The 17,523-nt window shown below is 45.4% G+C and overlaps 1 protein-coding gene across 3 annotated transcripts in view; it reads right to left on the reverse strand.

Annotated features, from left to right (window-relative positions):
* Window positions 1–1,052: 1,052 nt before the first annotated feature.
* l3mbtl2 (L3MBTL histone methyl-lysine binding protein 2) overlaps window positions 1,053–17,523 on the reverse strand; it is a 33,480-nt gene continuing 17,009 nt past the window's right edge. For all 3 annotated transcript variants that reach the window (XM_033013114.1, XM_033013116.1, XM_033013115.1), the window contains exons 10-17: window positions 17,425–17,501; window positions 15,228–15,332; window positions 13,402–13,549; window positions 11,911–11,990; window positions 9,758–9,992; window positions 7,517–7,570; window positions 5,010–5,102; window positions 1,053–2,167 (exon numbers count right to left, since the gene is read on the reverse strand). In XM_033013114.1, the coding sequence (XP_032869005.1) occupies window positions 2,061–2,167; window positions 5,010–5,102; window positions 7,517–7,570; window positions 9,758–9,992; window positions 11,911–11,990; window positions 13,402–13,549; window positions 15,228–15,332; window positions 17,425–17,501 (899 nt within the window). In that variant the 3' untranslated portion in view covers window positions 1,053–2,060. The remainder of the gene's footprint in view (window positions 2,168–5,009; window positions 5,103–7,516; window positions 7,571–9,757; window positions 9,993–11,910; window positions 11,991–13,401; window positions 13,550–15,227; window positions 15,333–17,424; window positions 17,502–17,523) is intronic.

Genomic DNA, 17,523 nt, shown 5'->3' on the forward strand with positions numbered 1-17,523 from the left:
GCGGCCTGGCATCTGACAGAACTGCAAGCCTTCAGCATTGCAATGGAGCATCAGCCTCAACTGTGTGCTTGGATCTTTGGAAGGGGATGCAGCCTTCAGGTCGACATTCACATTGTGTTTCGCAAAAAGCGGTATATAGTTACCATAATGGCAGATTCTTTTAGTTTAAAGATACAGTGCCAACCAGCGATCCCCGCACACATCAAACACTATCCTACACACACTCGGGACAATTTTTACTTTCGTGCCAAGCCAATTAACCTGCAAAGCTGTATGTCTTTGGAGTGTGGGAGGAGACCGAAGATCTTGGAGAAAACCCACTCGTTCACGGGGAAATGTACAAACTCCATGCAGACAGCACCCGTAGTCGGGTCTCCGACACCGCAAGGCAGCAACTCTACCGCTGTGCCACCGTGTTGCCCTTCATATACATATTTCAAATACAGCTTCTCCATATCCTTATTCAGATTTCATATTTACATTCGTCTCTGCTGCTCATTGACCTTTTCTCGTCTCTATAAAAATTCACTAAAGGGGGAAAAAAAAGAGAATTCCTTCCCTCTTCTTAATCGGGACGTTTATTCGAAGGGGGCAGAGTCACAAGGGGGCAGATCCTGGGCCGATATCCAGTCTCAGCCACTTCAGTGGCACTGAAGCTGAATTTAGCCTCAGTACGAGGGTGAGACGCAGATCAAGTGAGCCAAATATCCCTACCTGGGGATGGTCCACAGGAGGACATCAGGCCAGACAGACGCATGCCACAGGTGAACATCAGACCACGCTCACCTCACAATCACCTATCTCACCTGACCACCGCAAGGTCTGTTGATGCTCGCCTCAGAATATCTACCACAAGTAACTGCAGATGCTGGAATCTTGAGCAAAAAATATATATATAAAGTCCTGGTGGAACTCAGGAGGTCAGGTAGCATTTGTGGAGGTAATGGATGAATCATTGTCTGAAGAAGAGCCCTGACCCAAAAAGCAGTCTTGTCCATTTCCCTCCACAGATGGCGCCTGGCCCACCGAGTTTTTCAGCAATTTGATTATTATTTTTGCGTGAATAACAGCTCAAAAGCCTCTGGGATGCGCTGTGGAACTTATGTGGCCTCGCGTGGGCATAAAGCAGAGAACTTTAACGGAACGGGAGGTGGCCAGGATCTGCTATTTGAGCTCTACAAGAGAGGATGTATTCAAGAAAGAGTTAGATACAGCTCTTAGGGCTAAGCGATATGGGGAGAAAGCAGGAACGGGGATACTGATTTTTGATGATCGGCCATGATCATATTGAATGGCAGTGCTGGCTCGAAGGGCCGAATGGCCTACTCCTGCACCTATTTTCTATGCCTCTATGTTTCGATGACAACACAGACCAAGGGCGCCTGTTTGCGGCTAATTACGCAACCGTAGCTGGGACAAATACAGGGACCAGGGTTGCCGGTCTGAATAAAGGTCTGCACAAGGAAATATATAGCCAGTTACCGCTGCTGGCCCCAGCAGAGACACCACCTCCACACTGCACCAGCAGCGAGTTACACATTTACAACCAGTGGTTAAATGATTCATGTCTATCTGTTGTCCACACTTGCATGCAAAGATTGGCCACTTGGGTGTGACAGAGGGCAAGCGGGCCTCTGCATCAGGACGTCTGTTTAAATATAATACAATGGGTGGTAATATCAATTGAAAAGAAACTGGGTGACATACCGATGACTTAGAGAAAAATAACACTCTCTGCACGCCAGCTTTTGAAACACTCTCCTAGAACTGCTTCAGCTTTTCACTGCGCAATTCTTATTAATAAATCATAGTTTATTCCGGCAGTAGAGACTTAGGAGTGTCAAAAGAGCCCCAGTATGTACGTATAGTTGGATCCAGACCGAGCCAGATTAAACCAGCTTGCTTCACCGAACACAGCTTCAAAGTCTGGGAGCTTCCGTCCGTCTGCAGTATTCCTTCACCAAGACCAGTCCCCAAACGAGGAAACCTACAGGGTCGGGAGTGTGACCAAGTCCCGGCAGTGTGACACGGCACTGGTTGTGGTCGGAGTCCGACTATGCTCAGTCCTCCCGCTCCCGCTTGAGGTTTTCTGGAGGGAAGAGCAGGTTGTTGGGATCCACCGATGTTGCTAACTCAACGGTTTCCTCCTTCACCTGCACTGCGATGACTGGGGGGGGGAGAGAGGGGGAGAGAGGGAGGGGGGGAGAGGGGGAGAGAGGGGGGGAGAGGGGGGGAGGGAGATAAAGCACAGAACAGGAATATTTCCCTCAATCGAGCCGAACTCGCTGAAACAGTCAGCCTGTTCAATACTGAAGATAGGATCGCCAAATGCTGGAGTAACTCAGCGGGTCAGCCAACGTCTCTGGAGCGAAGGAACGGGTGACGTTTCGGGTCGAGGGACACTTTTTCGGACTGGTCCGTTCAATATGTTTGTAAACAAACACTTGCAGGAGGTTGACTGGCAGCTCATCTGTGCGAGCTCACTGCTCCTAGTGTGGAGACAGACCTCTCGAGAGGTCACCAGTGCAAGTCAGGAGGTGTTGCCGTGATACTGGCAATTGGGACAGCTGCTGAATGACTCTTGAGTTATGCCACAGGAAGAAGCTGGTCGTCAGACTGATTTCCTTGCAATAACATGACATTTATTTTTATAAGGTCTGAGTTTTACATCCAACTCCTCCATGGCTTTAACTGCTTATATCTGGAGGGTATACGAAACAAGCTGCCGGGGGGAGGTAGTTGGGGCAGATACAGCAGCAGTATTTAAAAGACACTTTGGCAGGTATATAGACAGGAAAGGTTTCGAGGGGTATGGGGCAAACTGTATAAATGGGACAAGCTTGGATGGGGCAATTTGGTCTGTATGGACGACTTGGGCCAAAGGGCCTGTTTCCATGCTGTATTTATTACTCTACCAGCAGCCTCGTTCAGTGCTTCAAACCTCAGAGCCCCAGTCCTCTAACATTGGCACCTCACTTCTTCATTGAATCTCTATGTCTAACAACCGCAGCTTCCAGAGTTCCCTCCATGAGTCTCTCCACCTTGCGACTCTGGTTTTTGTTCTTGAATTTCTTCCCGACCTCATCTTTCCTAATTTCTCCATTTGCTTTAATCTTGTCACACGTCTAACCTTTTCTTGAAAAGCATACCCAAGCGTTCTATATTTGTAACCCACGTTTCTTAGTTTTTCAGAGATACAGCGTGGAAACAGGCCCTCCGGCTCACCGAGTCCACACCGACCCGTACACTAGTTCTACCCTACACACTAGAGGCAATTTACAGAAGCCAATTAACCTACAAACCTGTACTTCTTTGGAATGCAAGAGGAAACCGGAGCGCCCAGAAAAAACCCACGCTGTCACAGGGAGAGCGTACAAACTCGTACAGACAGCGCCCGTAGTCAGGATCGAACCCGGGTCTCAGGTGCTGGAAGGAAGCAACTCTTTATTGTCATTCAGGTAATCTTCTGAACTAAGCGAGGAGTTTCTCTCAACCATGGACGTACAGTAGGTGCTATAACACCAGGATAAGTGCTCAACCAAGAAAACCAAGCCCAAAGCAGTATCTAAACTGTGTCAGAAGGGTCTTGACCTGAAACGTCACTCATTCCTTCTCTCCAGAGATGCTGCCTCACCCGCTGAGTTACTCCAGCATTTTGTGTCTACCTAGTATTATACTGCATGTATATGCATGCTTATGCTAAGAACAATAACTAACTCCATATGCAATAATAAGAAACCAACATGCTAACCAGTACATAAAAAAAACTGATGATATAGATGCAAGTATATCATTGGTAGTATCACATGGCTACCTCCCTTCACTGGTGTTTCGTAGAGTTAGGCCCACAACACTTCAGTTTATAAGCAGTTCACATTTGCATTACTAGATTAATACCTGCAATGAACAGCTTATCTTATAAGGAAAGGCTGGACATTCCGGGCGTATCCACTAGAATTGAAAGAGTGAGATGGAAGCTTGTCTGAGACATTAGAAATTCCTGTGAGGTATCGTCGAGGTCAGTGGTTCTTAACCTGGGAGTGGAGACCCCAGTGTGGGGGTCATTTGGGGCTTTACCAGGGGACATAGGGGGGTCATAAATAACATATTCACTTGTTAAGCCCATGTTTAGGAACCTAACAAAGGTACATACCACACACAGTATTTTCAGATTCAGATTCAGATTCAGATTCAACTTTAATTGTCATTGTCTGTGTACAGTACAGAGACAACGAAATGCATTTAGCATCTCCCTGGAAGAGCGACATAGCATATGATTTGAATAAATATTTACATTAGCATATACACAGACATAGTGTTTTTCCTGTGGGAGGAGTGTCCGGGGGGGGGGGGGGGGTGATTGGCAGTCACCGAGATTTTGTTTGCTTATGTGCGTACGTATGCCAAAAAGGTTAAGAACCACTGGACTAGGTGGGTGCAGAATGCTTCTTTTACAGTTATGGGCGATGGCTTTAAAAAAAAAAAAAAAATTTTTAATAAAAAAAAAATATAGAAGTCGCCAATTTAAGACAAATCAGCAAATTGTTATTTCTCAGAGCTTTGAGACTCTTTGGAATTCTCGTCCTCAAAGGAAGCAGAATGTTTTCAAGATAGAGGTAGATAGATTCTTGATTAAGGAATGAAAGGTCATCATTGTAAACAGGAATGTGGAGATTTGATTACAATCAGATCGATCAAGGTCTCGTTATTCAGAGAAGCAATCTTGAGGGGGGGGGGGGGGGATGAGAGTGGCCTAATTCTGCTCTGCAAATGTTCCGTATAATAATAATACAATTACTTCATCAGAGTATTGACAATAGTTTATCGCTCTTGGTATTGTACAAATTCTTCTCAACCTTCTACAATTTTTGTTATCCTGCCTGACATTTGAATGGCCACTCAACATGTCCACAATATAAAACTCATCTCTAGTATTTTCTCCTTTAGGTGCTGACTAACCTGCAGTTGCTTCCAACTTGTTTTATAACAGAAGACATGGTTTATCTTACTTTCATCTTCAGTTGGCTCCTCCTTTCCTTTTGTGTTGAGTAATGCCTCTGGCTGCTCCTTCATTCCTTGGTTCACCAACGGCGTCCCCTTCTCTGCAAGGATGAAGTGGAAAAGTTATTTTCATCCCAGGAAAAGGCACAATGTTCTGGAGTAACTCAGCGGCTCAGGCAGCATCTCTGGAGAACATGGATAGGTGATGGGAGACGTTTCGGGCCGAGATTCTTCTTTTTTCATTTCTCACCACAAAACGTCGCCCATTCCTTCTCTGCAGAGATGCTGCCTCACCCGCTGAGTTACTCCAGCATTTTGTGTCTACCTTCGATTTAAACCAGCATCTGCAGTTCTTTCTTACACATGGATAGATGATGTTTTGGGTTGGGACCCTTCTTCACACTGACTCCCGGACTTGAAGCTTCCAGTGTCTCCACAGATGCTGCCTGACCCGTTGAGTTACTCCAGCACTTTGTGTCTTTTTTTTTGGTATAAACTAGCATCTGCAGTTGCTTGTTTCTCTAGCACCAGTAGCATCACAGGCACATAGACACAGCAAGACACAGAAATATATATTATACACAAGCTACACATAAATTGTACAAGAAAGCGAAAAGAAAAAGTGTCTAAAATAAGTTGGCTGTAATCTAATAAGACTGCATCCAAGAAACTTCAGGTAGACAAAAGTGCTGGAGAAACTCAGCTGGTGCAACAGCATCTATAGAGCGAAGGAAATAGGTAACGTTTCAGGCCGAAACACTTCTTCATGGGGAACTGGCGCGGACGAGGTCAGGCCAGCGTAGATCAACCATGATCGTATTGAAGGATTGAGGGGCCTGGTGGCCTACTCCTGCTCCCATTGTCTTGTCTCTCCCATAGAAGGCAGTGTAAGGACAACCAAATCTCACCATGAATCAACATGCTGGGACCCCAGCAGAAGGCTCCACCAACATATCCACACTGCATCAAACAAGAGGCAGCTTCTTGTACATTCAATTCAACAATCAAGTGCTTATTTGTTATATGTGCCGACATGAACCAGAACAATTAGCATCCAACTAGCTGCATCTGTACCGCCTTAAACTAAATTACCTGGATTTCTTGTTGTATAAGTTCATAAAACATTGGAGCAGCATTAGGCCCATCGAGTCCGTTCTGCCATTTGATGGTGGCTCATGTTTTTCCCTCTCAACCATTGCTTTATAACAGCAGCCCCATTTCATGCATAACAAAGTCAATGAATTTCAATTTCTGGCCAGTTAGATCTGGGCTCTATTTAATGTAGCACTATTTACTTTGAAGAAGTTCTCCTCCTCCCTCCGAAGCTGAAGAAGGGTTTCGGCCCCAAACGTTGCCTATTTCCTTCACTCCATAGATGCTGCCTCACCCGCTGAGTTTCTCCAGCATTTTTGTCCAGCACTATTTAACTGTTGATTAAACACAAAAGCTTGTGCTATTTGTGATTTGATAGTTTCTTTGTGGCAGTCATGCATAGTGGAGTAAACCACTCAAAGAGAAATTAGAGCAAACGCACAAAGTGCTGGAGTTACTCAGCAGGGCAGGCAGCATCTATGGAGGGAATCGGCAAGCGACATTTCGGTTTGGGGAAAAAATCTTTAGAGAAATTAGAAATTGGAGCAGTCGGGACAGCAAAGGTTTCAACATTATTCTAATTTTAACACTGCCCAGTCCATCATCGGCTTTGACCTCCCTTCCATCGAGGGGATTTATCGCATGCGCTGCCTCAAAAAGGCTGGCAGTATCATCAAAGACCCACACCATCCTGGCCACACACTCATCTCCCCGCTACCTTCAGGTAGAAGGTACAGGAGCCTGAAGACTGCAACAACCAGGTTCAGGAATAGCTGCTTCCCCACAGCCATCAGGCTATTAAACCTGGCTCGGACAAAACTATGATCATTAATAGCCCATGATCTGTTATTTGTACTTTATCAGTTTATTTATGCATGTGTGTATATATTTATATAATGGTATATGGACACACTGATCTGTTTTGCAGTCAATGCCTACTATGTTCTGTTGTGCTGAAGCAAAGCAAGAATTTCATTGTCTTATCAGGGACACATGACAATAAACTCACTTGAACTTGAACTAATGAGAGTTAGAGTCATACAACATGGAAACTGGCCTTTCGGTCCACGCCCACACCGGCCAACATGCTCCATCTACGATGGATACAAAACTCTAGAGTAACTCGAGATTCAAGAGACATTTATTGTCACATGCACCAATTGGTACAGTGAAATTTGCCACACGAATAAAAAACTCAACGGAACAGGCAGCATCTCTGGATAGAAGGAAAGGGTGACGTTTCAGGTCGAGATCCTTCATCAGACTGAGAGTCAGGGGAGAGGGAGACTCAGAGATAAGGAAGTGTAAGGTGTGGGAGCGAGACATCAAGCCGAATCTAACCAAGGGGACAGTCAGATTCATATTTCCAGGCAACATTCAATGAAGCACAAAACTGTGAAAGAGGATCAGTGTCGAGACTTACGTTTCTTCTTCGACTTCTTTGACTTGTTGGTTTCTGCCGCTGGTTTTTCAGAAGCTGCGTACAAAGTAAAGAAATCTTAAATTAAAGAAGCTGTAATTAGGGTAAACAGCATATCTATCCAGGCAGGAAGGGACTGCTGGTTTAAACCGAAGATAAAGACACAAAATGCTGGAGTAACTCAGCGGGACAGGCAGCATCTCTGGAGAGAAGGGATGGGTGACGTTTAGGGTCGAGACCCTTCTTCAGACGGTGTAAAGGGTCTCGACCTGAAACGTCACTCATTCCTTCTCACCAGAGATGCTGCATGTCCCGCTGAGTTACTCCAGCATTGTGTGCCTAACTTGTATCTATCTGGGCCACAGGTTGAGATCTCTAGTCTTATTGGACATCCCCATCAACGTCCTCCAGGCTCCACCATTCACCTGGTACACAAAAATGAACCATTCACCTACACACTGGAGGAAATTCACAGTGGCCCATTAACCTACAAGCATGCACATCCTTAGAATGTGGGAGGAAACCAGAGCACCTGGAGGAAACCCACACAGAGACCAAGATCAGAAGTGAACCTGTCACTGGAGCTGCGAGGTAGATTTACTAGCTGTGCCACTGTGTGGCCAGATATGTGCACATTACTCCAGCAGTGGCACTATTCTCTAACATTGTAAGTAAATTCTTTAGTTTAGTTTAGAAATACAGTGTGTAAACAGGCCCTTCGGCCCACGCTGACCAACAATCACCCAGTGCTCTAGTTCTATCCAACACACTAGGGACACTTTACACACTGGGGACAATTTACACATTTACAAATTTGCAGATGACACAAAGCTGGGTGGCAGTGTGAACTGTGAGGAGGATGCTATGAGAATGCAGGGTGACTTGGACAGGTGGGAAGATGCATGGCAGATGAAGTTTAATGCGGATAAATGTAAGGTTATCCACTTTGGTAGCAAAAACAGGAAGGCAGATTACTATCTAAATGGCGTCAAGTTGGGAAAAGGGGAAGTACAACGGGATCTGGGGGGTCCTTGTTCATCAGTCTATGAAAGTAAGCATGCAGGTACAGCTGGCAGAGAAAAAAGCGAATGACATGTTGGCCTTCATAACAAGAGTCGTCAAATATAGGAGTAAAGAGGTCCTTCTGCAGTTGTACAGAGCCCTAGTGAGACCACACCTGGAGTATTGTGTGCAGTTTTCATCCCCTAATTTGAGGAAGGACATTCTTGCTATTGAGGGAGTGCAGCGTAGGTTTACAAGGTTAATTCCCGGGATGGCGGGACTGTCATATGCTGAGAGAATGGAGCGGCTGGGCTTGTACACTCTGGAGTTTAGAAGGATGAGAGGGTATCTCACTGAAACATATAAGATTGTTAAGGGTTTGGACAAGCTAGAGGCAGGAAACATGTTCCCGATGTTGGGGGAGTCCAGAACCAGGGGCCACAGTTTAAGAATAAGGAGTAAGCTATTTAGAACGGAGCCGAGGAAACACTTTTTCTCACAGAGAGTTGTGAGTCTGTGGAATTCTCTGCCTCAGAGGTCGGTGGAGGCAGGTTCTTTGGATGCTTTCAAGAGAGAGCTAGATAGGGCTCTTAAAAATAGCAGAGTCAGGGGATATGGGGAGAAGGCAGGAACGGGGTACTGATTGGGGATGATCAGCCATGATCACATTAAATGGCGATGCTGGCCTACTCCTGCACCTATTGTCTATTGTCACACTGGGGACAATTTACACACTAGGGACAATTAACCTACAAACCTGCGCATCTTTGTAGTGTGGGAGGAAACCGGAGAACCTGGAGAAAACCCACCCAGTCACAGGGAGAATGTATAAACTCTGTACAGACAGCACCCGTAGTCAGGATCAAACATTCCTGGAGTACATGGATAGGTGACATTTTGGGTCGAGACCCTTCGTCAGCCTGATTGTGGTGGGGCGGGGAAGAAAGCTGGAAGAGAGGAGGGGCAGGACAAAGCCTGGCGAGTGATAGGTGGATACAGGTCCGGGTTGTTTTTTGTTAAGACATGGTCTTATCATTCCTTCTGTCCAGAGATGCTGCCTGTCCCGCTGAGTTACTCCAGCATTTTGTGCCCATCGTCAGTTTAAACCAGCATCTGCAGTTCCTTCCTGCACAGATACTTTATTTTTTTATCACATGTGACACGTCACTGAAATGAGGATGAATGCTTATGTTTGCATGAAGAGATGGTCTCCAAAGGAGAAGCAATTTTTTGACATCTTACCTGGTGCTACAGGCTCTTGCAGTTGATAGCCCGTCAGCTCACACCAGCCTACTGGATACACATCTGGCGACTCGCAGTCCACCCACTGATCATACTCATTGTCCCACCCATCAAAATGGATCTTCAGCAGGCGGTTCACCACACGCGTGATGGTGGCCACACAGATCAAGCGAGGCTCCATCAGGTCGACAGCCTCCAGCTTCATCCCGGGCTCAAAACCGTGATATGGAATGTCCTGAGAAATAAGGGGACAACTAGCATCACCACCACAGACTTGTACCACTTGTAAATCAGGCGATATTGTTCTTCTGAAGATGAGACACAAAAGGCTGGAGTAACGTGGAACGGTGGCGTAGCGGTAGAGTTGCTGCCTTGCAGCGTTAGTGACCCGGGTTCGATCCTGACTACGGGTGCTGTCTGCATGGAGTTTGTACGTTCTCTCCACATGGGTTTTCTCTGAGATCTTTGATTTCCTCCCACACCCCAAAGACGTACAAGTTTGTAGGTTAATTAGGTTAAGTGTAAATTAAATTAAAAAAATTAAAATTTCTTTATTTATATAGCACATTTTTAGTCAACTTGCATTGACCCCAAAGTGCTTCACATAATTACATTCACACACACAGGCAAAGGTGGGTGAAGTGTCTTGCCCAAGCACACACACAGGCAAAGGTGGGTGAAGTGTCTTGCCCAAGGACACAACGACAGTATGCACTCCAAGCGGGATTCGAACCAGCTACCTTCCGGTTGCCAGCCGAACACTTAGCCCAGTGTGCCATCTGTCCCTAGTGTGTTTAGGATAGTGTTAATGTGCGGGGATCATTGGTCGGCAAGGACTTGGTGGGCCGAAGGGACTGTTCCCGTGCTGTTTGTCTCCCAAAAAATACTCGGCAGGTCAGGCAGCATCTCTGGAGAAATGGAATAGGTGAAGTTTCGGCTAAAAACCCGTCTACAGACTGAAGGACAATAACAGTGGGCTGTAGAGGCCAAATCAATTGATGTTTTTAAGGCAGAGATTGATATTCGTGATTAGTACGGGTGTTAAGGGTTATGGGGAGAAGGCAGGAGAATGGGGTTGAGAAGGAGAGATAGATCAGCCATCATTGAATGGCGGAGTAAACTTGATGGGCCGAATGGCTTAATTCTCTCCTATCACTTAATTCATCTGTAACTTTAAGGCAGAGCATTTTCCTAACTACCGCTGTAGCTGCTCAGAAAATCAGCCCTAATTCAAGTTCAAAATTGCATACTGCGACCAAAATAAATAAGTGAAACAAGGTCCGTTGGATCTCCTAGTTTGTAACTAAGGTTGCCACAAGGTCCTATACGTAATGTGGTCATTACCCAATCATCCATTTTGTGATACTTGCTGTGGTATAATTATAAATGACAACACACCCTTGTTCCTCACTGAATAACACAAGAACTATTATAATCCACCAGAGAAGGTAGATCATAGAGACAGCGTGAAACAGATCCATTAGCCCAACTTCCCCACACCAACCAACATGTCCCATCTACAATAGTCCCACCTACCTGCGTTTGGTCCATATCCCTCTAAACTTGTCCTATTCATGTACCCGTCTAAATGTTTCTTGAACGTTGCGATAGTACCTGCCTCAACTACCTCCAGCAGCTCGTTCCATACACACACACCACACTTTGTGTGAAAAAGTTACCCCTCAGGTCCCTATTAAATCTTTCCCTCCTCACCTTAAAGCTATGTCCTCTGGTTCTTGATTCTCCTACTCTGGGCAAGAGACCCTGTGAATCTACCCGATCTATTCCTCTCATGATTTCGTACACCTCGATAAGACCACCCTTCATCCTCCTGTGCTCCAAGGGATAGTATCCTAGACTGCTCAGCCTCTCTGCGTAGGTCAGGCCCTAGAGTCCTGGCAACATCCTCGTAAAGATGGGGCAAATTTTGATGTTGAATCTGAAAGATAGCTCCCCTGGAGCTTTGCACTCCCTCAGGACTAGACTACTTCAGCTTGCATTGCTATGGTCAGGTTACATAGTATATTTGATCATTTATTCCATTATGGTTTATTGTATATTTATTGTGTTGTGGCAGCAACATGCCAATAAAGCTGCAGGAATTTAATTAATTTAAACAAAAGTCACATAAGAAAATAGTCCTCATCACTCACCCGAATAAAGAGACTAGCAGGGGCTGCCACAGTGCCAGAGTCTATTAAATATGTTTCCCAGTCAAAGTCCGTCTCGTGGCCTGGAAGCATAAAACACAAAACAGGTCATAGGCTATATACTGTATCAGTGTACTACATTGGAACTGTATCCGACATGCTTATCTAATATGTATCTTAGTGCTTATGTATTGTAATACTTGTACTGAACTGTATATAGAAATGAATTTCAACGTACCTTGGTACATGTGACAAATAAAGACATACCAAGACTCCTAACCGAAGAAAGAACCTCTTAGCATCTACCCCCAACAAGTCCAATTCAGTCCCAAAAAACATGTGGAAAGACATTAAGGCCCAGCTCCTTCAACATTACACAATGCTATCTATAGACTGGGGGATTTCTTCATGAAGCCATGCCCTCAACCAACAACTTAAATGCATTACCTCGTCATTTTCAAGTTATTTGTGCGAGTTTGCCCTCTGCAAAAAAGGTGGGCAGGTTTCTTATATTGCAAAAGTGAGCAAAAGCACGACAGTAACTGTGAAAGCTTGGGATTCATTAAAAGGAATGCAAAAAGCAACAGTGCAAATGTAAATAGTATCATCATCCCATTAGGGAAAAACAAACAGGGACATGTTGGCCGGTGTGGGCAAGTTGGCCAAATGGCCTGTTTCCACACTGTATCACTCTATGACTCTAAACAAATGTTATCTCCATATTTACAACAGATTGCGGTTAATAGAACAGAGAAACATAAAAACATAGAAAAATAGGTGCAGGAGTAGCCCTTGCTGTCTCCTCCCCTTCTCAGCTCTCCGTCAGCCCTCTGGCTGCTCCTCTTCCTTTCTTCTACCCCCCCACCCTACATCAGTCTGAAGAAGGGTTTTGGCCCGAGACGTTGCCTATTTCCTTTGCTCCATAGATGCTGCTGCACCCGCTGAGTTTCTCCAGCACATTTGTCTACCTTCGATTTTCCAGCATCTGCAGTTCTTTCTTCAACGCAGGAGTAGGCCATTCGGCCCTTCGAGCCAGCACCACCATTCAATATGATCATGGCTGATCATCTAAATTCAGTACCCCGTTCCTGCTTTTTTCCCCATACCCCTTGATTCCTTTATCCCCAAGAGCTAAATCTAACTCTCTCTTGAAAACATCCAGTGAATTGGCCTCCACTGCCTTCTTCTTCTTCTTGCGTATGGCGTGCACAGCCTAAAGTTGTAGGACATCTTGTTCTATTTGATCTTATTTGATTGTGCACGCCAGGTTGATTGCATTCGGCGGACCATGTGAAGGCTGCAATCTCCCACCCCCACTGCCTTCTAAATTCCAGTGAATACAAGCCATGTACGATCCAACAAGGATCCACCCACATGGTCACAGGAAGAGCGTGCAATCTCCACACAGACAGCACCAGAGGTCAGGGTGGCACCCGGGTCTCTGGCGCTAAGAGGCAGCGGCTTTAACAGCTGTGCCATCGTGCAACAACTTACCTTGTGGAAGCGTTAGTGCAATTTGATTCTTCTTACAGAATCCCACAGGAAAGATGGAATTGGAGCAGGCATGGTAACAGAACCAGTCTGATCCATAGGCCGCCTCAGAGCCGTCAATTCCAATCATCAGATACCCGTCCAGTAGCACCTGCCATTCATTGGGTCAAAAATACAATGCATCACATTTCTGTGCTGGAGGCAGATAGCAATTATAACACAACACATATGATGAAAGAATGGGTCGACTGGGCTTGTACCCACTGGAATTTAGAAGGATGAGAGGATATCTTATAGAAACATATAAAATTCTTAAAGGATTTGACAGGCTAGATGCAGGAAAAATGTTCCCGATGTTGGGGGAGTCCAAAACCAGGGGTCACAGTTTAAGAATAAGGAGTAGGTCATTTAGGACTGAGATGAGGAGAAACTTTTTCACCCAGAGAGTAGTGGATCTGTGGAATTCTCTGCCAATGGAGGCCAATTCACTGGATGTATTCAAGAGAGTTAGATATAGCTCTTAGGGGTAAAGGAATCAAGGGATATGGGGGAAAAAGCAAGAACTGGGTACTGATTTTAGATGAGCAGCCATGATCATATTGATTTGCGGTGCTGGCTCAAAGGGTCGAGTGACCTACTCCTGCACCTATTTTTCTATGTCTATGTTTCTAACTTGCACGAGGGTTTGACCATTCAAATCCCAGATGTTTGCAAAACTGAAACTCATGGAACTAAAAATAATCTATATGGCGATGTGAAATTTACAGACAGAAAGTATGATGGCGAACAAATGAAGAAGACTGAAAGAAAGTGAGAGTTATGCCTCCCTGAATGGACACAATTCGTTTGGGTATGTGTTAATAACCTATGTGTGGAAATTAAGGAAACAGTTTTCAAGCTTACAGACAAGTTTACTTTTGTTTAGTATAGAAAGACGCATGGAAACAGGTCTCGTCACCCCACCGAGTTGAAGATTTCTTTCGCCTAGGTCTCTTTTTCATCAATTGTAGATTGCCTTTTACTGTGCATCCACATTAGAATTGAGACTGAAATGAAGGTTGAACAGGTCTTGTTGCCACTAACTGAACAATGGTATTCTGATCTTTTCCTGTATATGGATGTTCCTTCTAGCCCAGCTAACTAACTAACTAACTAACTAACTAACTAACTAACTAACTAACTAACTAACTAACTAACTAACTAACTAACTAACTAACTAACTAACTAACTAACTAACTAACTAACTAACTAACTAACTAACTAACTAACTAACTAACTAACTAACTAACTAACTAACTAACTAACTAACTAACTAACTAACTAACTAACCAACCAACCAACCAACCAACTAACTAACTGTTGGAGGACCACGCCTCCCGTGGGGGCTACAGGTAGGGAATGGGTGCGTTGGGGGAGCAGACCCAACGGGTCTGCACTTGGTCTAGTGTATGACTAAATCTCTCATCTTGTTTGTTTGTTTGTTTGTTTGTTTGCGATAGCGCGACAATTTTAGGCCCACCTTACTCACCATTGTCCTGCGATGTGCATTAAACATGTTTCGTTCACGTTGATGTTATATTTTACAAGTTATTGACATTTTAAACTTTAATAAACGCTGCAGTCATGCTCCCACTTGCCGGCCACACCTGCGCAGTTGGGGGAGGGTTGCCATGACTCGAGTCACAACGGGGAATCGTCAGCCGCGTCTGCGCAGTTGGGGGCTATGGGCGAGTGGTGGAATATTGAGGTGGGGGGTTGGGGGGATGGGGGGGGGGGGGGGACACCCAATGGGTCCGCACTTGGTCTAGTATTTTATTAAAAACGCTTACCTTTCGGACACTAGCCACGCAAATGGTGGATAAATTCAATGGATCAATGGCCTCCAGTTTCATCCCTTCCTTAAACCAACCATCATGTGTGTAAACTGCTCGAACCTATAAATTGTAAAGAAACAAAAATCCAAGAATTGGAACATGTTGGAAACATACTGCAAGACCACACAAAGGGTGGTGGGGGTATGGAACAAGCTGCCAGAGGAGGTAGTTGAGGCAGGGGCTATCCCAATGTTTAAGTAACAGTTAGACGGGTACATGAATTGAACAGGTTTGGGGGGGGTGGGGGGGGGGGGGGGGGGGGGGAGGAGAGATACAGGCCAAACACAGCAGGTGGGACTAGTGTAGCTGGGACATGATGGCCGGTGTGGGCAAGTTGGGCCCGTTTCCACACCATATCACTCTATGACTATCTGGGAATGCTTAAAACACACAATCAACCAGTCAATGTTTGTAGAAAAACAAACACACTAACATTTCCTCATATTCCGCTTGGGTAGCTTGCAACCCATCCAATAGTATGATCATTGAATTCTCCAATTTCAGGTAACCTCCAGCAACACTCCCCCTTCCCTTCCCCCCTTGGTACCTTGGCTTGGTAAATGTAAAAATTGTCCCTAGTGAGTGTTAATAAGCGGGGATTGCTGGTTGGCATGGACCCGGTGGGCCAAAGGGCCTGTTTCCGCGCCGTATCTCTAAACTAAACTAAATTAGACTTATCTTTCGGTGGTGGACAAAAATGCTGGAGAAACTCAGCACGTGCGGCAGCATCTATGGAGTGAAGGAAATAGGCAACGTTTCGGGCCAAAACCCTTCTTCAGACTGATGTGAGGGGGCGGGAAGAAAAATGGAAGAGGAGGAGCCAGAGGGCTGAGGGAGAGCTGAGAAGGGGAGGAGAAAGCAGGGACTTGCTGAAATTAGAGAACACTGTACCAATTGGTGCATGTGACAATAAATGTAACTTGAACTTGAAAACTTTGGGGCCAATGTAGATTGAAAGACTTATCTTTCAATCATCACATGCAAGTCAACATTTATCTTGTCCCCGTTTGTGTAAATTGTGCTCACATTGCCCGAGAAAGCTAACAGATGGTCGCTGAGGAAAACTTCATACAATTATATTTTGTTTTACTCTCTCACATTTTTATTTTAACATAAGAGAATCTTGTGCTGGCTCACAAACCAAACCCATAACCTCATTCACTTATTTTCCTGCAACCTCTCCTCTCTCATGTCCCCATCAGCTCCACCCTGATTCCTTCTAGTTTAGTCTAGAGATAAAGAGCGGAAATAGGCCCTTTCGGCCCACCGAGTCCGCACCGACCAGCGATCCCCGCACATTAACACTATCCTACACACACTAGGGACAATTTTACACTTATATCAAGCCAATTAACCTACATATCTGTACGTCTTTGGAGTGTGGGAGGAAACTGAAGATCTCGGAGAAAACATACGCGGTCACGGGGAGAACGTGCAAACTCCGTACAGACAGCACCTAGTCGGGATTGAACCTGCAAGCCCTGCAAGTCAGCAACTCTACCGCTGCACCACCATGACCGCCTTTCTACCCACCTACACTCAGAGTAACTTACAACAGCCAATTGATCCAACAACCAGCGCACCATTGGGATGTGGGAGGAAACCGCTGTGGGGAATGTTCATGTTCAAATCTATCGTGTGTTGTGTTCTCTTTATTTGTATGGCTGTGTGGCTACTCAAATCTCACTGTACCAATTGGTGCATGTGACAATAAATGTAACTTGAACTTGAAAACTTTGGGGACAATGTAGTCGGAGGGAGAGCATGCAAACTCCAGCGGAGGTTATGATTGAACCTGGTTGACGGGAGTTGCGAGACAGGATCGCTCTCTATCGCTCCACTGTGCCACCCATATATGCAGAGGATATCTCACCCAACATCCCTTCCTTGGACGGTGGACATTTCTGACCTCGCTATTAAACTGTCGACTTGGGGTGGGAGATTACAACCTTCACGTGGTCCACCCTGTTTCGACGAATGCAATCAACCTGGCCTGCACGATCAAATAGAACAAGTTGTCCTACAACTTTAGCCTGTGCACGCCATACGCAAGAAGAACAACTGTTGACTTGCTACCCTGGCACAAGTGCACATTTAGTCTGAGGCAGCCACTCCCCTGGAATGAAATAAAATGCACTATATTATCCGTTACCTTTTTGAAGAGGTGGGGTACAGCATCACAGTAGATCTTCCTAAAAGATGGGTACGAGTCTGCTTTATGACCCCCATCTGCAAAAGGAATGAGGACATT

Source organism: Amblyraja radiata, chromosome 38 (genome assembly GCF_010909765.2).
Source record: "Amblyraja radiata isolate CabotCenter1 chromosome 38, sAmbRad1.1.pri, whole genome shotgun sequence".
NCBI lineage: Eukaryota > Metazoa > Chordata > Chondrichthyes > Rajiformes > Rajidae > Amblyraja > Amblyraja radiata.